Raw genomic sequence first — 27,794 nt, 5'->3', positions numbered from 1 at the left:
TAACAATCAACCTCATTAGGCTATTGTGAAAATTAAGTGATGCTTTGCATTTTAGCCACTAACTCAATTCTTGACACAAGTAGAGTATTCACTCAGGGTGAGCTATTATTATGTATTTGTTGCTCCAATACTCAGCATAATGGTTAGGTGAACTTTTAAATTGAGACTAAGGTGGATTTAAATCCAGGTACAACTACATGAGAAGGTAACTAACCTTTCTGGCCCTATATATTGATCTTTAAAATGGGCATAAGAGTAGAGTGATTGTAAGAATTAAATTAATTAATACATGTAAAGCACATATAACAGACCATAGTTAACATCAGTAAGTGTGAGGTATGAATAAGTTAACATTCTTTCTTTCCTTAGTCCTATGACATATAAAGGCATAGCTGTTTCTAAGGTTGGGATGTATAACTAACATTTATTAAGTGCTTACTATGTAGTATAATTTTTATCATTTTGCAGATGAGAAAAACTGAAATGCAAAGATATTGGGAAACATACCCAAGGTCAGTGATGGAGCCATAATTTGAATCTTTGGCTCCAAAGTCCTTGTTCTTTTCACTGAGTACATTGATTAGCAGAATCCATTATTGATACTTTAAATCACGAGTACTGTCCAAATATGAACATATAATTGGAATTATAAAGTGATATGATATCTAGCTTGCCTCAAAATGAGTTCCCCAAAAATGACTGTAATGAAAGCCTCAGAATTAAGACTTTGACAGTAAAGATACAGGTTTGGCCAGGTACTAGTAGAACTGAAAGTTGGTGATCAGCACAGAAAGCACTGATTTTCTGTTGCACATTCTAAAGTATGATAGAATCAAAATAGTAGAAGCAATTCTGTAAAAGCAAAACTGAATCCTCCATGCCAGAGTTTAAGACTGTCCCTTGAGCACTGAGATGGTGAGTATTAGTCCTTCCTTTCCTGCCCTTTTATTATCAGAGGCAACACTGCATCTTCGTGGGAGTAAAACTGGCAGATGACTTTATTCTCTGTGTGGTAGACTCTTCTAGAATTACATTGATTCTTGGTTTTCTCTGTATCTGTACAGTTTCACAACTGCATTGCTAGTAACTGTGGTAGCTTAGAGATCTATGCCTTTTGTTCCAGCTAAGAAACACAGGCTTTTAAGTAGAATAGATATTGCTATCTCACTTACTTGATTTATACAAGCATTTGTAATGTGTCTATATTTCAGGATGGTTATTCCATTCTATTTATTTATATGATATTTTTCTAAGGTGTGCCAAATGCTTTAGTAGATTTAGTAACCATTTTCTCTGTTATAGATCACTTTGGAAAAATGTTTATTCAAGTTGAATATGATTGTTTTCTCCATTTCTATTTTGCAAGAAAGATCAGAGACGTTTTCATTTAGCAGAAAGCAAATGAATCAGTTATCCACCTCACTAATTCAAAAGGGAGATTTAATTCTGTTACTTTGTCACAAAGTAGATCAGAATGAAGAATGCCCTGAAAGGCATAATTCCTTGAAATCAACCGAAAATGAAAAGAACTCATTTTTGATAGACTTTGTTGCTACTGCACTTGAGAAACCCAAGGAAAGTCAAGTGACTGTTGGTGACATTGAAGAAGAAAAGGAGAAAGCTGAACTGATTATGAATGATGACTTAACAGTTGAAGATCCACCACTACTACAACTTCAGAATATCTTGTGTACTGAGTCTTCAAAGGTATTTATATAAAATTGTACCTTCTATACTATACCTTAAAACTCAAAGTAGAACTCTTAAATACTTTATCTTCCATATTAGGTACTTCTGAATTATCTGTGTAAGACTCATCTTTTGATAGTAATATTATACTATCATGTGATTCTTATTCAGTAGAATTTTCACTTCAGAGAAGTGGTGAAGTGAATACAGTAAAACCCAACATTTCATTAAAATTTTCAGAAGTATATGATCATAATATCCTTTTAAATGTTTCAGAATTACATACTCAGAAGTGGGTAGATTTCTATAGGTCTTCATGTTATAAAAATATAGCTGTCTGGAATAATTTCTGAGGGTTTGGAATTAGTGAAAGGTATTCCTTTGGATATCATTTTTAAATACTTTAAAAAACTAAAAAATAAAAATTTTTTAAGAAATATTTATCAGCATCCATGCCTATTTAAATGGAAGGACAGGGTCACTATCAGGAATATTATTATCATTACCTTGAGAACCAGATTTGTGATATGTAGGATTACTTCTCCCTATGCAATACCGCAGGCGTCCTTGGTGACTCAGAGGTAAAGAATCTGCCTGCCAATGCAGGAGACACAGGTTCATCCCTGGCTTGGGAAGATCCCCTGGAGAAGCAAATGGCAACCCACCTCAGTATTCTTGCCTGCAAAATCCCATGAACAGAGGAGCCTACAGCCCATGGGGTCGCAAAGAGTTGAACAACAAACAACAATATACTATATTACACTAGAGTACTGTACTGTGCTGAGTGTACTGTACTGTACTCTGACTGAACTGAACTGAACTGTACTGATAAAATTTATGGTGGAGCATTTTTAGTCTCTCTTTCTCCTGAGTTTTCTTTATCCAGTTTCTCCTGCAGTTAATTGGTGGCTATGTATATTTACTATTGGGGAAAATAACAGTTATCTGAAAACTTGTGGTTGAACAGGACTTTTATAATACAGGGTATTAGATTTTTATTACATTTTAAGGAGAAGGTTCATTAAGCCATATTCCAGGTGTATTTCCTTAACCATTTTCATTAGGAAAACACTAATGCCAAGTTAGGGAAGCATTTACATCTGTGCCCTCACGTAGTGCTAACACCCATCTGTCTGTGTAAAATAGAAAAGTCATTCCTTAAAAGGAAGAAGGGTATTCTGGAATTTAAAGACAAGGTTTTAGAAATGTTTAACAGAGGTAATTCTAAACTAGAACAGGTGATGTACATATAACAAGATTATAACATATATCTTTTGATTGAATCTTTGGCTTTATTCTTACTCTTTACCAAGTGATTTTAAGTCTGGATAAGTCATCCCCTCTAAGGTCTCTCTGTTGGATTCTCATCATGGAATAAAATGCAGACCTCCCACCACTGCCTGGAGCTCTCTGGTGATGCTTTCTGGACCTTCCATTCCTCAGCTCACCCTGCCGTTCATTGTGCCTCAGCATCTTTCGCTGGGTCTGTTTCTCACAACTATCAAGTTCTCCACAGAGTGTCACATGGCCCTTTTCTATCCATCATCTGTCTGAGCTCTGATGTCACGTCCTCAGGGGGCCTTCCCTGATCACCTTCATTAAAGTAGCTCCTCAACTCCACTCTGTCACTGCCATTACACCCTAATTTATCACTTTCATGAGTCACATTATTTATGTGTTTAGGATCAGTCAGTTTCCCTGAAATGTGATATCCTTATTCGTTCCTGGTGACCGCTATGCTTATGTTAAGCATAGTAGATGCTTCAAAAACATTGCCTTTCTAGCAGTTGGCCTCTAACTATAACTGTGATATATAGAGTGAGTAATCTTTTGCTTTTTCTATTTAATAGAAAGCAATTCAAGATAGAAATATGAAGAATAAAAAATCAGCAAATAATAGAGCATCCAGTGCATCTGGCAGGTAATAAAGTTATCATTTTCCTTCAGTTATAGGTTTATATTTCAACAAAGCAAGTTCTAGTTTAACTTCTGAAAGTAAATTTCATTTGATATTCTTAATTTTCTTCTTATGAGAAGAATGAATTAGTCACTTCATGATAATCCCCCTAGTTGCATATATTCTTTTATAAAAGGGATTGATTAAGGATCCTCTGTGTTCTACATTGCTCATGAGATGGAGTTTCTTTCTCCTATTGTTCCTGAGACAGTATATAAAGTAGTAATAAAGCTGAAGTCTAGCATTCACCTTCTCTGTTAAATGTCTTTGTCCAACGCATGTAAAATTATACTTTAAACTTTGAGGTTCTATGTACTAAATTGGTTTATTAAAATGATAAGAACTGATCATCATTCACACTGATGCCTAGCTCATAAGTGCTAATCAAAATCTTCTGCATCTTTTAAATTATAATTACACCAATAGAAAAGGGATCGGCAAACGTTTTCTGTGAATTTGCCAGTTAGTACATATGTCAGGTCTTATAGGCCATATGGTCTCTATTGTAATTACTCACATCTGCTATTGTAGCAGGGAGGCCACAGTTGGCATTATGAAAATAAGTGAAATAGCTGTGGTGTGATAACTTTATATACCAGAAGATATCATGAGCCAAATTTTCCCACCATCCCTAAGTTAGAAGTTATTAGTCTAACTTTATATTTAAGTTGGTTTATGTAGCAAAATAGATGTTCCAGAAGAACATCTGTTTCTGCTTTATTGACTATGCCAAAGCCTTTGACTGTGTGGATCACAATAAACTGTGGAAAATTCTTAAAGAGATGGGAATACCAGACCATCTGACCTGTCTCTTGAGAAACCTGTATGCAGGTCAGGAAGCAACAGTTAGAACTGGACATGGAACGACAGACTGGTTCCAAATAGGAAAAGGAGTACGTCAAGGCTGTATATTATCACCCTGCTTATTTAACTTATATGCAGAGTACATCATGAGAAATGCTGGGCTGGAGGAAACACAAGCTGGAATCAAGATTGCGGGGAGAAATATCAATAACCTCAGATATGCAAATGACACCACCCTTATGGCAGACAGCGAAGAAGAACTAAAGAGCCTCTTGATGAAAGTGAAAGAGGAGAGTGAAAAAGTTGGCTTAAAGCTCAACATTCAGAAAACTAAGATCATGGCATCTGGTCCCATCACCTCATGGGAAATAGATGGGGAAACAGTGCAAACAGTGTCAGACTTTATTTTTGGGGGCTCCAAAATCACTGCTGATGGTGATTGCAGCCATGAAATTAAAAGACACTTACTCCTTGGAAGGAAAGTTATGACCAACCTAGATAGCATATTGAAAAGCAGAGACATTACTCTGCCAACAAAAGTCCGTCTAGTCAAGACTATGGTTTTTCCAGTGGTCATGTATGGATGTGAGAGTTGGACGGTGAAGAAAGCTGAGCAGCAAAGAATTGATGCTTTTGAACTGTGGTGTTGGAGAAGACTCTTGAGAGTCCCTTGGAATGCAAGAAGATCCAACCAGTCCATCCTAAAGGAGATCAGTCCTAGGTGTTCATTGGAAGGACTGATGTTGAAGCTGAAACTCCAATACTTTGGCCACCTCATGTGAAGAGTTGACTCATTGGAAAAGACCCTAATGCTGGGAAGGATTGGGGGCAGGAGGAGAAGGGGACAACAGAGGATGAGATGGTCGGATGGCATCATCGACTCGATGGACATGGGTTTGGGTAGACTCTGGGAGTTGATGATGGACAGGGAGGCCTGGTGTGCTATGATTCATGGGGTCGCAAAGAGGCGGACACGACTCAGCGACTGAACTGAACAGAACTGATGTAGCAAAATGGGGCTTCTCTGGTGGATCAGCAGTAAAGAATCTGCCTGACAATGCAGGAGAAGGGGTTTGATCCTTGGCTTAGGAAGATTCCCTGGAGAAGGAAATGGCAACCACTCTAGTATTCTTACCTCAGAAATCCCATGAACAGAGGAGCCTGGCGGGCCACAGTCCATGGTGTTGCAAAGAGTTGAACATGGCTTAACGACTAAACAACCACCACAGCAGTAGCAATGTAGCAATATAATACAAGAAACTATTAAAACCTACTTATTAATATTTTTTTCATGTAACTTGAGTCCATGTTTTAAAAAAATGTTTTAATTATAAATAACCTAAAAAGAAAAATTACTTTGAAGCAATATATAAATTAAAGTAATAAAACTTAAATTATGTTGAAGGGGTCTTTGTTTACTAATAAAATACCACATCATTTTCAAAGTAATACAATTATAATTTATTAAATTATAATATAGTTTTTAGATATAGTAGTTTCAAAATCTAATGAATCTTTCTTCTACCAGTGTAATTGTAATAGTTTATCTTGATTCATTTGGCTCTTTTCAGATTAATGACCTCTGAGTTCTTAAAGAAGCCTAGTTCTCTAAGGAGGACTCCGTCGAGAGCCCCAGCTTCTCACTATTTAGGGACCTTGAGAGTCTTGGACCAAAAGCCCTCACAGAAACAGAGCACAGAAGCTGACAGAGCAGATAATCTCAGGGCAACTGTTTATCAGGTAAAAAGGAAAACATTTGTTTAAAAAGTTAGAATTAATCACATAAGGTTTTTTATCAGGGAATAAAATGAACCTGTCAGAAATGATGATTTATCAATCCATTTCCTTTATAATACCCGAGCAATCCAAATCTCCTCCCAAGTTTGCTTGTGTGTGTGTGTTAGTGGTTCAGTTGTGTTCAACTCTTTGCGACTACATGGACTGTAGCCTGCCAAGCTTCTCTGTCCATGGAATTCTGCAGGCAAGAATACTGGGGTGAGTTGCCATTCCCTTCTCCAGGGGATCTTCCCAACCCAGGGATTGAACCCAGGTCTCCTTATTGCAGGCAGATTCTTTACCATCTGAGTCACCAGGGCTACTTTAAACTTTGCTTAACTGATCATACTTGTAAAGAAAGAGAATTTGCCATGGCAGTTGATAAAAATATATCAAAAGCAAAATATAGGTAAGGTATATCTATGTTTTTATACTTTTTCAACTTAAAGTTTATATTGTTATTAACAAAAGTGTTTTAATATTTTTTTGTTTCCTGAGACTTTGTATTTGAGTTAAACTTACTTAGAAAAAAGCTTTTCTAATTTTTCAAAATTCCAAACATGTCTTTTTTGGTCTTATTTCTTATATAAAATACAATGTATTTTAGAAAATTGTCCATGTGAATTTCAGAGAAAATGTTAATATATGCAGTCATCATATTCAGTCTTTGAAATCTGTTCCTAATACTGAGAAAGATAACACATATATGCTTTTCTTAATTCTTACTCGTTATATATTAGAATATTATCAGAAAAAGAGGAATGATATTAGCACATACAAAGTTTAGAAGATTTATTTTTTTTAAGTTGTAATTATATATTTCAGAAATAAATAAGAATTCTGATTCATTTGCAAAACTTTGCATAACATATAGCCTTTTTCTTCTTCTCACAGGAGTGGTTAGAAAAGAAAAATATTTATTTACATGAAATGCACAGAATTAAAAGAATTGAAAGTGAAAACTTAAGGATTCAAAATGAACAGGTATTCTGAAATGTAGAAATGAAAAACATTCCAGATTTTTAAGTCAGTAAAATAGTTCTGAATGCTTAATATTTTTAAATCAACTGCTTTTTAAATGGTGAAGTAAATTGTATATAAAAGAAATGATTTCTGATTTTCTGTAGTACTTTATACATTTTTAGTTGGTATAAATATAACTGGTTTACATGAAAACATAGATACACAGATTTTCTTATATGTGTACAATAACTTTGGCACTGTTGATTATGAACATTTTTTTTCTTGTGACCATGTACGTATTTCATTCTTAAAAATCGACTTCTGTGTTACAACTTAGCGAAGAATATAAAGGGTCTTCAGACATTAACCTTCAATTGTCCTCTTTTCTATCTTGAATTTTTTTGTGTGTCTTTAAGACCAACCTCTTGGAGAAGGAAATGGCAACCCACTCCAGTGTTCTTGCCTGGAGAATCCCGGGGACGGAGGAGTCTGGTGGGCTGCCGTCTACGGGGTCGCACAGAGTCGGACACGACCGAAGTGACTTAGCAGCAGCAAGACCAACCTCTACCTGAGTGATTGGCCCTGTCCTTCCCACTGAATGGAGCTGGGCTCTCATTTCAATCTCAGCTGTACTTCACTTTCTGCCTCTAACTCCTGCCCCATAGCCTACAACATGCTCATTCGTTTTTCATCTTCTAAAGTAAAACCACTGAAGAAAACAGAACAAAATAAAACCAACCCTTCTTTGTGTTTTTTAATGCTACCATGAAAGAAACAGCGCTGAGTGGAGCAGCCCTGCAGGGGCCGTGCCTGGACACTGGCGCCATGTTGGAGCTTTATCCGCCACAGGCAGTGCCAGACACCTCATTTGGTCTTCACAACTCAGGGTGGCCATACTTCTACTTCTAAATTATGTTATCTCTGTAGTAAGGCTTTATAGCATTTAATGCTAAGCAATATGATAAGGCAAACAGAATATTATGGGATTAGACTGAAGTAAGTAAAGTAATAGCATTTTCCAGTCTGGCCCATGTTTTCAACATTTGGGACATGTTTATGCAGTAAGAATTGTATGCTCTGATGTCAGTCAAAACTCAGGGTTAAAGTAAAGACCTGTGGTTTACTTTGTGACTTGGCCAATTTATCCTACTTCGACTGTAATTTTACCTCTCTGGCCTGTAACTTCCCTGATATTTTTCTTTTAATGCAATATTTCATTATGAGCACTTTGCAGTACCAATTAACTTATTACAGTTTACTCTGAAAACATTTGTTCAGTATACTTCCCAAAAAACGTTCCTTCCCATGCATCGTAGTAGATCAATATCTCAGAAGTATTAGAAAAGGACATTAAAAATATAGAGAATAATTCAGATAACATTTTTTATAAATTAATTTTTCTAAATCATTTAAAATAGATTGCTTTGAAACCTAACTTGATGAACATTAAGGAAAATAAAGACACATATGTATATCTATATCTATCTGTATATGTCAATTTATATTAATACATACACATATGACTATTATTTTTCCAAAATAGAAAAGAGCTGCTAAGAGAGAAGAAGCCTTAGCATCATTTGAGGCCTGGAAAGCCATGAAAGAAAAGGAAGCAAAGAAGATAGCTGCAAAAAAAAGGCTGGAGGAAATAAACAAGAAGAAAACTGAAGAAGAAAATGCTATGAGAAAAGGAGAAGCACTGCAAGTATGCAATAGCTTTAATATCTTTCTTAATTTTAAACATTTGAAAATTAGTGGTTAACTATACTTTTACTATTTTATTATATTCACATTCAATAAGAAGGTAATTCTTAACTTTTTCAGGCTTTTGAAAAATGGAAAGCAAAAAAGATGGAATACCTTAAGGAGAAAAATAAAAAAGAGAAAGAATATGAAAGAGCAAAGAAACAGAAAGAGGAGGAAACTGTTGCTGAGAAAAGAAAAGATAACTTAACTGCTGTAGAAAAATGGTAATCTAGAATAGCAAATTTTTTGATAGATCTGAAGTTAGTAACACTTTAGGCTTTTCTAAAATTCAGTTACTTGAATGTTATTAATGTACTCAATCTTATTGTAGAGACACATTAGGGAATCTTTATTATATATTCTCCTTTAACTTGCCGATGTTTTATACTGTCTTACATAGGAATGAAAAAAAGGAAGTTCTTTTCAAGGAAAAGGAAAAAGTAAAAATACATGAGAAAAGAAAAGAAGAACTGAAAAGAGCTGAGAAAAAAGAAAAAGATAAACAAGCTCTTGAGGAATATGAAAAATGGCTGGTAGGTGTTACTTGTTAATGCAGTTGTGTATCTTAAAGGTACTTTTTGTGACTTTTCTGTCCCTAATTCCAGTTCTGTTTGTCTCATGCCTACTGACTGTTTCTGCCTGGAATTTGCCTTGTTGAATTCATCCTCTCCTTCTACATATATCATAATTTCTTCGATCTACTCATTTCTATTAATGATTGTGTGTGTGCTCAGTGATGTCTGACTCTTTGTGACCCAGTGAACTGTAGCCCACCAGGCTGTTCTGTTCATGGGGTTTTCCAGGCAAGAATCCTGGAGTGGGTTGCCATTCCCTTCTCCATGTGATCTTTCTGGCCTAGGGATAAAACCCTGGTCTCCCGCATTACAAGCAGATCTGAGCCACCTGGGAATAATTAATGATTCTACTATTCCCTAACACACTCAGGCTTAAAACTTTAGTCGTAATAGTGTTGCATTTATCCTTTGCAATAATTTTCATATCTAAAATCATAAAAAGCTGACAAGTATATTGCTAAAGATATACCAGGTTAGTTTATGTAGAACTTGGTCCCAACACACAGTAAAATAGTATTTAATGAGAAAATTATTTCATTTTTTATTTCCTTTTGATCTTTCTGATGACCTCAAGGAGACGGTCTTACTTAAGTGGTTTTTGAATGAAAGAAAGCAAGTGTGACGATTGGGAGAAATGATAATAAATGACATTATATATTTTTTTCTTTCAATATACTTATGTTTATACTTGCTTTTCATTGAGAGCAAGCAAAATATCATTTTCTATCTTAAAATATCAATATAAATATGTATTTTATTAATTGATTTTTGAATAAGTAAATGCATTTCAGATGAATAAGTACTTTGCATGCTAAGTTGCTTTAGACATGTCTGACTCCATCAAATGTAGCCCACCAGGCTCCTCTGTCCATGGGATTCTCCAGGCAAGGATGCTGGAGTGGGTTGCCATGCCCTCCTCCATGGGATCTTCCTGAGCCAGGAATCAAACCCACGTCTCTTTCATTTCCTGCATTGGCAGGCAGGTTCTTTACCACTAGCGCCACCCTCGGAAGCCCGATTGAATACTTTACATTAGTCAAAAAGTGCAAAATTTCTCCACAGGGCTTAGGGTCCAATAGGGTTTCTGATTAAAAAATTATTGTAGTCTGACATGTATTTTTGAATTCATGTCTCTCAGCAAGTTAAAAGTATGTCACTCAGACATTTTTTTTGCATTTTTGCATATTTTTTGCATATTTGTATTTCTCTGATTAGGATTGAGGTTGAGCATTTTTCATTTGTATAAGGATTAATTGTGTTTATTTTTCCTATAAAGAGTCCATTTTACACTGAACAAAAACTGAACATTTTCTCATTGGTCTTTTTCTTATTGATTTCTAGAAGCTTTTATATGTACTAGGGAGATTAGCCTATTGTTTCTGATATGAGTTACAGTTTTTTTTTTTTTCCCATTGTATTATATTGTCAACTTTGCTCATATTATTTAATGAAGAATTAACTTTATTTTCAGGTATCAAATCTATTAGTCTTTTTCTATGGCTTCTCAATTTTAGAAATAATTGAAAGGACCTTCTCCAAAATCTGAAGTCAAAGGTCCCATTTTTCTTCTAATAACTTTATGATTTTAATATCTTAACATTTTAACATTTGCTCTACTTAGAACTTATCCTGTTGTATGATGGGAAATATGATTCCATCTTTATTTTTTCCAAATGCATCTTTCATGAAACAACACATCTTTTACCCACTGATTTGAGATACTGACTTTCTTATATGATACGTTAGATCATTCCCATAATGTTGGGTCTCTTTCTTGACTTTCTGTTTCATCGGTCAGTCTCACTAGAAATATCCCAGTGCTACACTCTTCTCCTTATCAGGACTTGATATATTTTCATATGTTTGTGTTAATCTCCCTTCATAACGTCATTCAAAGTATTTCTGAATATTCTAGGTTTCTTCACATAAAGTTTAGAGTTAGTAACTAGAGAAGCACCCAGGACCCAAAGCAGGCTATCTAAAGGTAGGATAAAAGATGGAATACCTAGGAATAAACAGGAAATGCACAAGACCAGTATAAGAAAACTTCAGAATCCTCCTGAAGCACACAAATGAGTGCTTGAGAAGTTAGAACAAAACTACCCTTGGGTAGAAACAATATTATAATGATATTATAAAGGTGTCAATTTTTCCCTGAAGTAATTTACAAATTTAATGTAATCCTAATAAAAACACCAACAGCATTTATTCTCGTGTATGTGTTGACTAGTACTGCTATAATGCTAAATCTATGCGGAGAAACAGTAATAAAATAAAGCAGTCAAAATTGCTTCAGTGGTTTGAATGAGAATAGTAATGTTGTATGATGACTTTCTTAGACTGAACTCTTAAATAATGCTTTGTTTTAAGAAAAATTGAAAATTTTCTTATACTAAGGAGATGGATGCTAATTCTGCTGATATCTCTTAGAGTAGTGCATATGTGCTCAATTCGTTCAGTCATGCTGGATTCTTTGGACTTGTAGCCTGCCAGGCTCCTCTGTCCACAGGATTCTTCAAGCAAGAATACTAGAGTGGGTTGCCATGTCCTCCTCCAGGGGATCTTCCTGATCCAGGGATCGAATTCGTGTCTCTTACTTCTACTGTATTCTTTACCACTAGCACCACCTGGGAAGCCCTTTAGAGTACTGATTGAATGTAAATGTCCCAGTTTTCAGTTTTATTTTCACATTGTCTCAAAAATTGGATAGAATTTCCCAAATGACGTAAGTCATACATGACTAATGTAAAATACTAAGTTAGGTACATTATGTTTTATTATAATATTTAGTCACTTTCTCATCCTAATCAATCCTGTGGAGAACAAAAACTCATCAAAGACATAATACAGAATAACTAGTTTTGATGTACAGTATATCCCTATAATATAGTGCTACCTAAAAAAAAAATATCCATGTCCAACATGTTATAGATCTATTTCCCATCTTACCAATTTCTTATTGAAATTTGCTTGCAGAGAGAATGGGAAATGACTCCTATACAGAAGAGCTAATTACTTCAATTTTCATATAAAGTAACATATCAAAATTTGGTGTACAACCTAGCTTGGGGAGTGAGCATCTGAAGGGTCACTGTTTTAGGTGAAAACTGTAGTCAAAGATCAGGTAAGATGCTTCATGCCAGTTCCCATGTTAATCCATGTGCTTAGTGCATCCTTAGTTGCTCAGTCGTATCCAACTCTTGGTGACCCCATGGGCTGCAGCCAGCCAGGCTCCTCTGTCCATGGAGATTCTCCTGGAAAGAATACTGGAGTGGATTGCCATTCCCTCCTGCAGGGGATCTTCCCAACCCGGGGATCTTCCCAACCCAGGGATCAAACCCAGGTCTACTGCACTGCAGATTCTTTACCAGCTGAGCAACCAGGGAGCCCCATATTAATTCATAGTTACCTTTAATAAGGAAAAAATAAGCAAAAGATTCATACTCCAACAAACAACAACAGAAGAACTTTTTTTAACAAGCCTCTTTTAATTATTACTCAAGATAACATCAATTTATCTTAATTGATATTACGGTTGATACTTAATTGCCCTTTTCCTGCTCTGACTTTTCAGCATCTGCTGGTAAACTCAAAGTTGCTTCAGGTTCCTCTCCACATGTTAAATGGAATGGATAAAGAGGTTGGTTTAGTCAGTTTCTGAGAACACAGCACGGTCACTGGTTTTCCCGCACCTAGCTAAGTGGGCCTCCCCCTCTCTAAAGTATTAGGATGATTGACAGTGGTCCAATTACAGCTTTTATTTTCTCAGTTAGTATTTTGAAAGGAGGTTCTTTACTAGGAGTAGCAAGGATGCAAACATTCTCATGAGGAAGAGCAAAATGTTAAGACAAAAATAAGTCTCACCTTTCTTCACTTCTTTTGTTGTATGTGAATAATTGCATGCTAATGCACCCTTGTATTAAGATATTCTTCTTGTGACATTATCAATTCCTTTTATGTACTGATAAAAGAAGCATAGACAACTAATAATTTACCAAACTGCCACTCCTCCCGAGCCATCAGCAGAGGTTGTCAAAGGGTTCCCTGACACCACTGCTCTTTGGAATACAAGGAAACCACTTTATAGATTTAGCACAGATTTAAGGAAACAGACAGTCAAGGCTGCAGGATGAAAATGCCAAATGCTATTAAAATTTCAGATATTCCTGTATCATTGTTTGGATTTCATATTAATTCTCAGATACACAGTCATTTCTTGGAAGAGAGTATAGCAGGGAAACCAAGTGGTTCTAAAATTCACCTGATATAATAAAAATGTGAGACTATGGAAGATAAGTTTTCAGAATAATATGAAACAGGATTATACCAATCACAACAATGAAATATGAACTTACCATTTCACTCACCTATGAATCCACATTCTTCTACCTTCCTGGATTATTCCCATCAAGCCTCAGTATGTGTAATCTTAAGTAAAAATAAACTCTCTTAATTCTTCATTTCTGTCCATCTACAATTGCATATTTCACTGCTCTTTTTTATAGCTAAACTTCTGGAAAGTTTGTTTATACTTCCTTAGTTCTTCATATTCTTTCCATCCTTAATAAATTCCAATCTTAACCCTTTCCCAGAACTCCATTTTGAGAGTTATGATTTTGCCAGACCATTTAACCTATGGGATGCATTCTTTTCTGCGCTCTATCCTAGACCTCTGGGCATTCTGCATGCTCGATTTCTCGTCCCACTTACAGCTGTCTCCTCCTCTGCTGCCCTGGTCGCCCATCTGCCTCTCAACTCTCTGCCTGCCTTCTCCAAATCACCTGTTGACAGCTCTTTTTTTTTTTAACTTTTGTTCTAAATGTTGCAGTGGCCTGCTGCAGTAGATAGTAGCTCTTACACATTTACTGTGTCGTTCTTATCAGGGACCCTTGCCCCTCCCTGCCAGGCTGTGTCTACACTGGCACACTGGCTTCGTCTCCTGCCCCATCTCCTCCTTGTGTGAGAATCTCATGCACACACCTCTCCTCCATGCACGTCTCTCCTCTTACCTATCACATCTCACTCAAAGTGAATGCCTGAATCCACTTTTCTTTGAAAGTAAGAACTTCCTATTATTTTTTTTATCAATCACAACAGCTTTTTTATATGTTTCATAAAATTTCACACAATTTGGAATTATCTGTTGTCTATGTACTTGTTTATTAGCCATCTGTTTTGAAAGTTCCCTAAGGGACAGGGACAGTAATTTATGTGTTTGGATTTTATAATCACTTCATGCATGGCTTCTTGTATACTACTTGACCATAGTAAGGTCTTGGTGCTTAACAGAATGAAAGAGCACACTGTAGCCAAGAAATTAAAAGATGGTTGCTCCTTGAAAGAAAAGCTATGACAAACCTAGAGAGCATATTAAAAAGCAGAGACATCACTTTGCCAACAAAGGTCCGTATAGTCAAAGCTATGGTTTTTCCAATGGTCATGTACAAATGTGAGAGTTGGACCATAAAGAAAACTGAGCGGTGAAGAATTGATGCTTTCGAACTGTGGTTTTAGAGAAGATTCTAGAGAGTCCCTTAGACAGGAAGGAGATCAACCCAGTTAATCCTAAAGGAAATCAACCCTGAATGTTCATTGGAAGGACTGATGCTGAAGCTGAAACTCCAGTACTTTGGCCACCTGATGCGAAGAGCTGACTCATTGGAAAAGACCATAATGCTGGGAAAGATTGAGGGCAGGAGGAGAAGGGGATGACAGAGGATGAAATGGTTGGATGGCATCACCGACTCAATGGACATGAGGTTGAGCAAACTCTGGGAGATGGCAAAGGACAGGGAAGCCTGTCATGCTTCAGTCCATAGGATTGTAAAGAGTCAGAAACGACTGAGCAACTGAACAACAGCAGCAAGAAGAATAACAGACCATGGACTCCTCAGAACCTGTTACCTGTAAGGATGTACTATAGAATAAAGTAACACAGATTAATAAATGTGAGGCAGTACCAGTTGGGATCATTCATGACATTTGGACATAAAGTCACTTCAAACAGTTCTTTATTGTAATACATACTTCAAAAGATTTAAGCATTAAGCTGGCTTCCTCAGTGGCTCAGTGGTAAAGAATCCGCCTGCAATTCAGAAGATGTGGGTTCAATCTCTGGGTCGGGAAGATTCCCTGGAGAAGGAAATGGCAACCCACTGCTTTATTCTTGCCTGAGAAATCCCATGGACGTGTAGTATGTCAGGCTACAGTCCATGAGATTTGCAAGGAGTTGGACACGCCTTACTGACTAAACAACAACAATAAAATTCTAAACAATAGGATACATAATAATACAAAATAAAAATATAGGTTGTTGGACGATAATTTCCTACAGCTTTGGAAAATAAATCGTTGTCATCCAGCAAAGTCAAACATATTCATACCCTACAAACTGGCAGTTTCACTCCTAGCCATGTGTATGGAGATTTTTGACTTACAAGCACAAGGAATCAGACATTTACAGCAGCATTGTCTTTGTGTGGGAAGAAAACATTAGAACATCATGTCTTCAACACCAAAATAAGTATGTTGTAAACTATGGTATGTTGATATACTAGGATTCTGTGCATCACTGAATTAGAACTATAGCTCTACATAGATGTATCTTAGAGATATGATGATAAAGAAGACAGTTGCCAAAGAATATATAGCATGGTACCATTTAGCATCGATTTAAAATGATGCTTTCAAATTGTGTTGCTGGAGAAAACTCTTGAGAGCCCAGCAATAACACCTTTTAGCATAAATTTTAAAAACCTGCCAAAAAATTGTTATTTGGGGATGAATACATGTGTGATAAAGGTATTAAGAGATGTGCTGCAACTATAAGCACTACATTCAGAGTAATGGCTAGGTCTGGAGGGTAGAGAAAAAACAGGTGCAGTGAGGGAATGGATACACAGGCTGCACAAGTATTGATCATGTTTTATTTCAAAAGGCAGGTAGTGAGTGTGTGGGTTTTGACTGTATTACTCTTTAAACAGTTTAGTTGTCTATGGTTGAAATATTAATTTAAAAAAAATAAGGACTAAAAATAATGTAGATAAAATGCTACAAGGATAATATGTGTTACATGAAAATATGCAAATTGCTAAAAATTGTAAACTCTGATACCTGTGCAGTTAGATGAGCAAATAATTGAGCAAAAAATTCACAAGAAGACTAAACAAATGAAAAGATGCTCAAGCTCAATAATAAGCAAAGAAATATGAGCCTCAATATTCAAATATCTGTAAACACTGAGGTATCTTCTGTTGCCATCACATACTCAACCTTTGCATCTAGTAATTTATTTCTGAGACCCTGTTCTCTGAAAGTCATCACTAACTTCTGACAATTATTCTCTTTGAATTATGGAATTACAGGTCTTTGTCCTCCTATTTTACATAATTCTTTTAAAATATTATCACTTTTAATATTTAAAAAATTAAGTGGTGTGCTAATGCCTATTGATAGTATACTTATAAATCAGCAACATCTCCTAGTTGCTATTGCTTTCTAACCTATTAAAGGATTTCCAAAAATACATGATACACAGATGATACCACCCTATGGCAGAAAATGAAGAAGAACTAAAGAGCATGTTGATGAAAGTGAAAGAGTAGAGTGAAAAAGTTGGTTTAAAACTCAACATTCAAGAAAGTAAGATCATGACATCTGGTCCCATCACTTCGTGGCAAATAGATGGGGAAACAATGGAAATAGTGACAAACTTTATTTTCTTGGGCTCCAAAATGAAAGCAGATGGTGACTGCAGCCATGAAATTAAAAGATGCCTGTTCCTTGGAAGAAAAGCTATGACCAATCTAGACAGCATATTAAAAAGCAGAGACATTACTTTGCCGATAAAGGTCTGTCTAGTCAAAGCTATGGTTTTTCCAGTAGTCATGTATGGATGTGAGAGTTGGACTGTGAAGAAAGCTGAGTGCCAAAGAATTGATGCTGTTGAACTGTGGTGTTGGAGAAAACTCTTGAGAGTCCCTTGGACTGCAAGGAAATCAAATCAGTCAATTGTAAAGGAAATCAGTCCTGAATATTCATTGGAAGGACTGATGCTTAAGCTGAAGCTCCAGTACTTTGGCCACCTGATGTGAAGAACTGACTCATTGGAAACGACCTTCACTCTGATAAAGATGGAAGGCAGGAGGAGAAGGGGATGACAGAGGATGAGATGGTTGGATGATGTCACTCAGTGGATGGACATGAATTTGAGCAAGCTCCAGGAGTTGGTGATGGAGAGGGAAGCCTGGCATGGGGTTGCAAAGAATCAGACATGACTGAGCAACTAAACCGAACTGAACTGAGAAAAACATCTACTTCTGTTTCATTGACTCTGCTAAATCCTTTGACTGCGTGGATCACTACAAACTGTGGAAAATTCTTCAAGGGATGGGAATACCAGACCACCTTACCTGTCTCCTGAGAAATCTGTATGCATATCAAGAAGCAACAGTTAGAACCAGACATGGAGCAACAGACTCAAAATTGGGAATGGAGTACATCAAGGCTGTATATTGTCACCTGCTTAGTGAACTTCTATGCAGAGGACATCATGCAAAATGCCAGGCTGGTTGACTCACAAGCTGGAATCAAGATTACTGGGAGAAACATCAACAACCTTAGATATGCAGATGATACCATTCTAATGGCAGAAAGCAAAGAGGAACTAAAGAGTCTTGATGAGGGTGAAAGAGGAGAGTGAAAAGCCTGGCTTAAAACTCAACATTCAAAAAACTAAAATCATGGCATCCGGTCCCATCACTTCATGGCAAATAGATGGGGAGAAAGTGGAACCAGTGACAGATTTTATTTTCATGGGCTCCAAAGTCACTGGATAGTGACTGCAGTCATGAAATTAAAAGATGCTTGCTCCTTGGGAGAAAATCCATGGCAAACCTAGACAGCATATTAAAAAACAGAGACATTACTTTGCCAACCAAGGTCTGAATAGTCAAAGCTATGATTTTTCCAGTAGTCATGTATGGATGTGAAAGTTGGACTATAAAAAGACTGAGCACTGAGCAATTGATACTTTCAAATTGTGGTGCTGAAGAAGACTCTTCAGAGTCCCTTGAACAGCAGGAAGATCAAATCCTAAAGGAAATCATGCCTGAATATTCATTAGAAGAATCGATGCTGAAGCTGAAGCTCCAGTACTTTGACTACCTGATTCAAAGAGCCGACTTATTGGAAAAGACCCTGATGCTGGGAAAGATTGAGGGCAAGGAGAGAAGAGGGCAGCAGAGAATGAGATGGTTAGATAGCATCACCAACTCAAAGGACATGAGTTTGAGCAAACCCCAGAAGATACTGAAAGATAGGGAAGCCTGGCATGCTGCAGTTCATGGGGTTGAAAAGAATCATACACGACTTAACAAAGCTAACAAATGAAATTTAAATACCTTATAATGATTATTTTGTTCTTCAGCAAGCAACTTGATTTGAAAATAATGGTCATATTTGTATATAAATTTATAGTTGTTTGTTTTCTCTTTAGGAAAAAAAAGAAAGGAAGGAAAGAATTGAACGAAAACAAAAGAAACGCCATCCCTTTCTTGAAAATGAGGCACTTCCTCCATGGAGCCCTCCAAGCAGAATGGTGTTCTCAAAAGTGTTTTGATAATTCAGAAAACTAAGATCATGGCATCTGGCCCCATCACTTAATGGCAAATAGATGGAGAAACAATGGAAACAGTGACAGACTTTATTTGGGGGGCTCCGAAATCACTGCAGATGGTGACTGCAGTCATGAAATTAAAAGACGCTTGCTCCTTAGAAGAAAAGCTATGACCAATCTAGACAGCATATTAAAAAGCAGAGATATTACTTTGCCAACAAAGGTCTGTCTAGTCAAAGTTACGGTTTTTTGAGTAGTCGTGTATGGATGTGAGAGTCAGACTACAATAGAAAGCTGAGTGCCAAAGAATTGCTTTTGAACTGTGTTGTTGGAGAAGACTCTTGAGAGTCCCTTGGACTGCAAGGAGATCCAACCAGTCCATCCTAAAGGAAATCAGTCCTGAATATTCATTGGAAGGACTGATGCTGAAGCTGAAACTCCAATACTTTGGCCACCTGATGCAAAGAACTGACTCATTTGAAAAGACTCTGGTGCTGGGAAAGATTGAAGGCAGGAGGAGAAGGGGATGACAGAGGATGAGATGGTTGGATGGCATCACCAACTCAATGGACGTGGGTTTGGGTAAACTCCGGGAGTTGGTGATGGACAAACAGGCCTGAGGTCCTGCAGTCCATGGGATTGCAAAGAGTCAGAGACTCTGCGCGACTGAACTGAACTGAACTGATTCTTGCCTTAATTAGTTATTTATCAGTTCAACAATTTTAGCCAAACTAACTTTAAAACTATTCCTTCAGTTATTTATAGTTAGAAGAATCTGTTTTAATTAATGCTGATCATTTCTACTGACAATGAAAAAGATGCTTTGGAGTTTAATCAGTGAAAGCAGTGAAGGCATTTTTATCTCTAGATGTGTGTGTACTTGCGTGCTCAGTCGCATCTGAGTGACCTTTTGCAACCCCATGGGCTGTATCCTGCCAGGTTCCTCTGTCCATGGGATTTTGCAGGCAAGGGTACTGGAGTGGGTTGTTATTTCCTTCTCCAGGGGATCTTCCTGACCCAGGGATCAAGCCCACGTCTCTTGTGTCTCCTGCATTGGCAGGCAGATTACCACTGTGCCATCTGGTAAATTGCCAAAAATGAAGAGCTAATAATCAGATTGCTTTTAACCATTGAAATGTATAACCCTTTATCGTGTCCTGATAATCCTTACAGTCCGATGATCCATGATGACCTGCACTAGCCTGTACATGTTATTTAACTGTGTTTATTCCCCAGTATCAAATGAAAATCATCTAGTACTTTAATCATAGAAATAATTAAATTTCTGAATGATTGACTGCACATTCATAGGCACTTTATAATGATCAGACCTCTAAAATATATCTTCCTAAATTTTATCTCGCTTTATCATTTCATTGACATCAAAAGATGTCCATTTCGTGGTAGTGGTATTCATTAGTTGTGGAAATTTCACGAGTCCAGGGTCATTATTACTATTATTTTTTAGACTAAAGCCATAAAAATGATAAAGACAATTTTTGTCCTCTTAGCTAATCCAGAGTCATATAACTTATATTTAGAAGAAATTATGAAAAGATAACTTGTAGAAAATGTCCAAAGAATATATTTATTTGATCTCTGCATATCCTCATTGATTGGACTCACAGTTGTCATCTAGTTTATCACAGACCAAGTGTGTGCTCTGAGTTGAAATGCTACTTTAACCAGTGAGGCAATGCAGTAGTAGATGAGAGTAAAGTTACTATTTATTAAGCATCTGTTGTATGCTTTCTACTAGATCTTTACAAGTATTATGTCTTGTCTTTACAACAGCTATTCAGAGTATGTGTTCTTATCTTCATTTTGCAGATAAACGTACCGAGAGTCAGAGAAATCAAACACTCAAAAATGAAAAAAGGAATTCATAATATTTTAAGGAGTTAGTTCACATGCCCATGTCTAGTAATTGAATGTCAGAACACCCAGTGGGTTATTAAACTTACACTTTGAGACAGTTAGTCAGGAGGTTTCACACTCTGAGAATTAGCCTGCTTGCTGCAGTGGATGTGCAAAGTAAGAAAAATGTCATGGATATCTCTGTAAGATCATATCAGTGCTGCAGATAAAAAAAATTCATAAATAAAACAGAATAGATTAAGTATTTATTGTATTGAATTAGCTATTTAGAGCTTAAAAGATATTTGCAAAGTCCATGGAGGTAAAGAAAAATAGAAAAAAAGTACATCTACTTTTATGGCTGTGAGATCTTCACTATGTGTATGATAGATTGCATATCAAATATTTTCTTAAGCATCCTGACCATTTCCTTCTATTTTATCACGCTTAGTGAATTAACTGTTATCACATCATAGTCAATTAACAAAGCATAAGGAAAGGCTTAATAAGTGTTCATTGTTTTCATTTACTTCTTATGCTGAGCCGTATGTTTCCCCACTTCATGTTTGTGACAAGATTATCATGGATGGGGTTGATAATGGTAAGTTAACATTGCACATGATTGATGTACAAGAATAAATTTCTGCTTCCCTGGACAGTCTAGCTGTAGCACTCAAAAGAAGATATAGAGGTGACCTGCATTTGGGACCTTCTAAAAAGAAACCTAAATAGTAATTCCATAGCATTCTTGTGAGGTAAATGAAAAGGAATATTGAAGTGTTTGCAAAGACCCAACAAGTTATTTCCCTCAAATAGAAATTTCATCTTACTATGCTAAATAAAACATTATTTCCTGTTTACAGCAAGCTGGAGAAGGCGGTGGCACCCCACTCCAGTACTCTTGCCTGGAAAATCCCATGGACGGAGGAGCCTGGTAGGCTGCAGTCCATGGGGTCGCTAAGAGTCAGACACGACTGAGTGTCCTTGCTTTCACTTTTCACTTTCATGCATTGCAGAAGGAAATGGCAACCCATTCCAGTGTTCTTGCCTGGAGAATCCCAGGGACGGGGGAGCCTGGAGGGCTGCCGTCTATGGGGTCGCACAGAGTCAGACACAACTGAAGCGACTTAGCAGCAGCAGCAGTACTGATTGAATGGTCTAACAGAATGAAATAACCTCTTCTCCTGTAACAGAAGTAAAGCTGAGTTCTGGGAGCTGAGTGAATTTACTTTTTGAGGTCCAAAGAGAAGAATCAAGCCTGGTAATATTCTCCTGAAGGTTTTTATCTATTTAAGGCATATGATTTCCCTGTATTTCTTTTAAAATGATGAGATATCAATATCATTAACATTTGTTAAGTTTTTCTTAAAATATGTGTGTGCTCAATCGTGTCCAACTCTTTGCAACCCCAGGAGCCCACCAGACTCCTCTGTCTGTGATATTTTCCAGGCAAGAATACTGGAGTGGGTTGCCATTTCCTTCTCCTCCAGGAGATCGTCCCAACCCAGACACTGAACTGGCTGTCTCCTGTGTCTCCTGCCTTGGTAGGTGGATTCTTTACCACTGCACCACCTGGGAATATGAGGGAATATTAATTTGAATTAAAAACATTAAAATCCTACAGATTTTCAGATTAAATGTCTACTTTTGTAAACTGTATTGAGTACTTGAAAAATGCTGACGCTTCAAAGTAAATAGCAATTTAATGAATATTTTAAAACATTACTGAGAACAGTTTCCCTAGAAATTTTAATAATAGTAAAAAATAAAATTTTATTCAGAACAGAAGTTTCATAATAACCAAGAAAACTGTGATAAGTCACTTCAGTTGTGTCTGACTCTTTGCGACCCTGTGACCGTAGCCCACCAGGCTCCTCTGTCCATGGGATTCTCCAGGCAAGAATACTGGCGTGGGTTGCCATTTCCTTCTCCAGGGGATCTTCCTGACCCAGGGGGTCGAATCCTAGGCTCCTATGTCTCCTTCATTGGCAAGCAGGTTCTTTACCACTAGCGCCACCATTTTATTCAGAATCAAAGTTCATAATAACCAAGAAAATTAGTGTTACATAATAAATAAATGATATGGCATCTTAGATCAGGAAGAGGTTAAAATTTTCTTAATGTAAGAAAATAAGAATTGGGGCTTCACTGGTGGATCAGTGGTAAAGAATCCGCCTGCCAGAGGAGCAGACACAGGTTTGATCCCTATTCCAGGAAGATCCCACATGCCTCGGAACAACAAAAGCTGTGTGCAACAACTCTTGAGCCTGTGTTCTAGGGCCCTGGAGCCGCAACTACTGAGCCCATATACTGCAACTGTTGACATCTGTGCACCCTAAAACCTGTGCTCCGCAGCGAGAGGCCACTGCAGTGAGAAGCCCAGGCACCACAGCTAGAGAGCAGCCCCACCCGCTGCAACTATTGACAGAAAAGTCAGTGAGGCAAGGAAGACCCAGCACAGCCAAAAATAAATACAATTATAAAAAAAAAGAAATAAGAATTGTTCAGGGATAACAATATTCCAGTGGTTTGCATTGTGCCACATTTTGAAAATGTGAGTAGTTCATTTACTGTTTTAAATAGTATTGAAACTGATGTTTTTCACTGTTGCCAAAGCAGTAGCTGACAGTAGTCACGTGTCCAAAGTTTGGTACTGTAGAGTGATATAACTATGCATCTGAAAGACATTTTAATAATTTAATAAACCTGGCCCAAATTCTTATTTCTAAGTTAAAGAAACTGATTTCCAAAGCCTTGCACTTGCCTGTTTTCACACAAAGGACCATAAGAAATCTAGAGTTACAACTCAGGTATCAGGTTTCCCAGCTGTAGATTGTCCACCATTCTACAATTTTGATAATCTACCATCATTAATGTCACTGATTTTTATACTCTCAGATGTGTCCTTGCTCTTCCACAGCCTTCTCTATAACCTCAGATCAGAGCTGTTTGTGCACCTACATTCTCATGGAAAATGTGGGGAAATACTGCAGTTTTTAAAATGCTGAATCATGGGTTAAGATACAGTAGAGAAAAAGAATTTTACAAAATAGGAGAAATTGATGTTTCTCAAAATTGTTCCCAAGAATAAACTAGTACAAAAAAACTCACTGTCCTGATTTAATTTTAACTCTGCTTTCAATAATGCTGTGTTAAAAAATATTTAAACCCACATGCCTCCATTCTATGGAAAGCAAAGATACTATCAATTATCCTGCTTCCTGGATACACTGGCTACCAGAAATAAAGAATGCTATGTAACATTTAACTGGAGACTTCTCTGAATTCTTTTTATGTTAAAATTTCATGTTATTTGGTTATTTTGAAACATATGTATTACATGTAGTTGTATAATGTTGACTTGAGTGAACTAAATTCTTCCTAAAGGATGCTTTAAGAATTATTTTAGGAGATGTGTTTAATGTCTGCTTTTCAGTAGCATAATTTCATATGATGCATTAAAAGTGAATTATTCAAGATATATTTTATTGGGTGATATTTACTGAGTCCAAGTTTCACTTCATAATGATAAGAAATATGGTATGAATTTTATTTGTGGGCTAAAGGGCTAAAAATAAGACCTGGAACTGACTGGCTCAGATCACCAGATCCTTACTGCAAAATTCAGGCTTAAATTGAAGAAAATAGGGAAAAGCACTAGGCCATTCAGGTATGACCTAAATCAAATTCTTTATGATTATATAGTGGAGGTGATGAATAGAGTCAAAGGATTAGATCTGGTAGACAGAGTGCCTGAAGAACTATCGGTGGACATTTATAACGTGCAGGAGCCAATGATCAAAACCATCCCAAAGAAAAATGCAAGAAATCAAACTGGTTCTCTGAGAAGGGTTTACAAATAATGGGGGAAAGAAGAGAAGCAAAAGGCAATGGTGAAAGAAAAAGATATGCCTAACTGAATGCAGAGTTCTAGAAAATAGCAAGGGGAGATAAGAAGGCCTTCTTAAGTAAACAGTGCAAAGAAATAGAGGAAAACAAAAGAATGGAAAGACGAGATCTATTCAAGAAAACTGGAAATGGAACATTTCATGCAAGTATATGGGACAGCAATGGTAAGTAACTAACAGAAGTAGAAGAAATTAAGAGGTGGCAAGAATACACTGAAGAACTATACATGAAAGGTCTTAATGACTCGTATAACCAGTGGTCACTCAACTAGATCCAGACATCCTGGAGTGTGAAGTCAAATAGGCCTTAGAAAGCATTACTATGAACAAAGCTAGCGGAGGTGATGAAATTCCAGCTGAGTTATTTCAAATCCTAAAAGATGATTTTCTTAAAGTGCTGCACAAAATATGTCAACAAATTTGGAAAATTCAGCAGTGGCCATAGGACTGGAAATAGTTTTCATTCCAATCCTAAAGAAAGGCAATGCCAAAAAATGCTCAAACTCCCATACAGTTGTGCTAATTTTACATGCTAGGAAGGTTATGCTCAAAATCCTTCAACCTAAGCTTCATCAGTATATAAATTGAGAACACCCAGATGTACAAGCAGCGTTTTTGAAGAGACAGAGGAACCAGCAATAAAATTGCTAACATTCATTGGATCATGGAGAAAGCAAGAGAGTTCCAGAAAACTATCTGATTCATTGACTAAAGCCTTTGACTGTATAGATCACAACAAATTGTGGAAAATTCTTAAAGAGATGAAAGTACCAGACCACTTTACCTATCCTGAGAAACCTGTGTTTAGGTCTAGAAGCAACAGAACTGGACATGGAACAACTGACTGGTTCCAAGTTGGGAAAGGAAGATGTCAAGTCTGTACATTGTCACCCTGCTTATTTAACTTATGTTCAGAGTACATCATGCAGAATGCTGGGCTGGATGGACCATAAGATGGAAATTAGGATTGCTGAGAGAAATATCAATAACCTCAGATCTACAGATAATGCCACTCTAATACTAGAAAGTGAAGAGGAACTAAAGTGACTCTTGATGAGGATTCAGAGAGGAGAGTGAAAAAGCTGGCTTAAAACTCAACTTTCAAAAATTCTGAATATTCATTGGAAGGACCAATGCTGAAGCTGAAGCTCCAATACTTTGGCCACCTGGTTTGAAGTGCTGACTCACTGGGAAAGACCCTGGGAAAGACTGAAGACAAAAGCAGAAGGGGACATCAGAGGATGAGATGACTAGAGAGCATCACTGACTCAATGACCATGAATTTTATCAAACTTGGGGAGATAGTGAAGCACAGATGAACCTGGTGTGCGGCAGCCCACGGGGTCGCAAGGAGTCGTACATGACTTAGCAACTGAACAACAACAACAGCAAAAGATGAAATAATCATGTGTACATGAAGCAACTAAATCGCTTCAGTCATGGTCAACTCTCTGCAACCCTATGGACTGTAGCCCACCTCCTCTGTCCACAAGATTCTCCAGGCAGGAAGCCCTTCTCCAGGTGATCTTTCCAACCCAGGGATCGAACCCATGTCTCCTGTGGCTCCTGCATTGCAGGTGGATTCTTTACCACTGAGCCACTGGGGAAGCCCCTGAAATAATCATATATTTTTTGATAAAACTTTATTAAAAAGGACTGACATTTTGGACATATAGCTTTTTGTTACTTAAAATACAGAGATTGCAAAGGTAATGTAAGTATATAATTATTACATAACTATAAAATGCACATAGCAAAAATCACCCACACTCCATTTCCCAAAGACAGTTAACATATTGCATTTTCTTCCAGTTTTTATTTTCTAAAGCATTTTCCCACATACATAAAATTAAGCCGAGAGTGAATAAGGTAGAGGTACAGTCCTTCTCTCTGTTTTTCTGTGTTTCTCTCTCTACCATGCTGCTGTATGTCTGTATACATGTGTGTGTATACATATGTATGTATATAGTATGCAAAATACAATACATGCACATACATGAATATATTCACACATACACATTCTTATTCTTTAAAAATTATATCAGTCTTCATATATGGTAACCAGATTTTAAAATATCAGAACATCCAGCAGGTTATGGAATTTAGGGTTTGAAACAGTTAATCAGGTTGCATGCTCTGAGGATTAGCCTTCTTGCTGCAGTACATGTACAATATGAGAAAAGTATTATGGATCATTTTGTAAGATCACATCAGTGCTACAGATAAAGAAATTTCATTGTTGTTGTTTAGTTTCTCAGTCTGTCTGACTCTTTGCGACCCCGTGGACTGCAGCACACCAGGCTTCCCTGTCCTTCACTATCTCCTGGAGTTTGCTTATATCCATTGAGTCAATGATGCTATCCAACCATCTCATCCTCTGCTGCCCCCTTCTCCTCTTGCCCTCAGTCTTTCCCAGTATCAGAGTCTTTTCCAATGAGTTGGCTGTTTGCATCAGGCGGCCAAAGTATTGGCGCTTCAGCTTCAGCATTAGTGCTTCCAATGAATATTCAGGGTTGATTTCTTTTAGGATTGACTGGTTTGATCTTGCTGTTTTGCGAAGTAGAAAAATAAGCTTTTCTAGTGCACTGAGTATGAGATATGAAGGATAGAGAAAAAGCAACAATGACTTCAAGATTTCATCATAGCCTGGGCCAGTGGATGGATGGTGATGCCTTTTATGCAGATAAGTGTGAAGGTGAAAGATTTTGGAGTATGAGGGATGGTGGATGATAGATTTGAGAGAATTGGTTCCAGACATCTCAGAGGCTAGTGAAGAGATAGAAGGAGAAGCTGATTGACCTGAGTATATGTCTGACCCTGCTTGCTCCTTGACTGAAACATACCATACAAAAACCCCATGACAGTCTTATGCACGGGGCACTTCAAGCCTGAGCTATGATCTG

General features: G+C 37.1%; 1 protein-coding gene across 6 annotated transcripts in view; it reads left to right on the top strand.

Moving 5' to 3' along the window:
* The window catches only part of MAP9 (microtubule associated protein 9), a 71,728-nt gene that overhangs the window by 18,813 nt on the left and 25,121 nt on the right, over positions 1-27,794 (top strand). The window contains exons 7-14 of one of the 6 annotated variants that reach the window (XM_081545907.1): positions 1,469-1,707; positions 3,540-3,610; positions 6,022-6,190; positions 7,121-7,210; positions 8,733-8,894; positions 9,014-9,159; positions 9,336-9,468; positions 19,007-20,484. In XM_081545907.1, the coding sequence (XP_081402033.1) occupies positions 1,469-1,707; positions 3,540-3,610; positions 6,022-6,190; positions 7,121-7,210; positions 8,733-8,894; positions 9,014-9,159; positions 9,336-9,468; positions 19,007-19,129 (1,133 nt within the window). In that variant the 3' untranslated portion in view covers positions 19,130-20,484. Of the gene's footprint in view, positions 1-1,465; positions 1,708-3,539; positions 3,611-6,021; positions 6,191-7,120; positions 7,211-8,732; positions 8,895-9,013; positions 9,160-9,335; positions 9,469-10,360; positions 10,811-12,486; positions 12,634-19,006; positions 20,485-27,794 lie in introns of those variants that run through there. The other 5 variants (XM_081545906.1, XM_081545908.1, XM_081545904.1 and 2 more) reach the window with 5 other exon arrangements.

This window comes from Giraffa tippelskirchi, chromosome 11 (assembly GCF_054371585.1).
Source record: "Giraffa tippelskirchi isolate mGirTip1 chromosome 11, T2T-mGirTip1v1.2.pri, whole genome shotgun sequence".
In the NCBI taxonomy this organism is placed as follows: Eukaryota; Metazoa; Chordata; class Mammalia; order Artiodactyla; family Giraffidae; genus Giraffa; species Giraffa tippelskirchi.
This window is presented reverse-complemented; position numbering and strand designations above follow the sequence as displayed.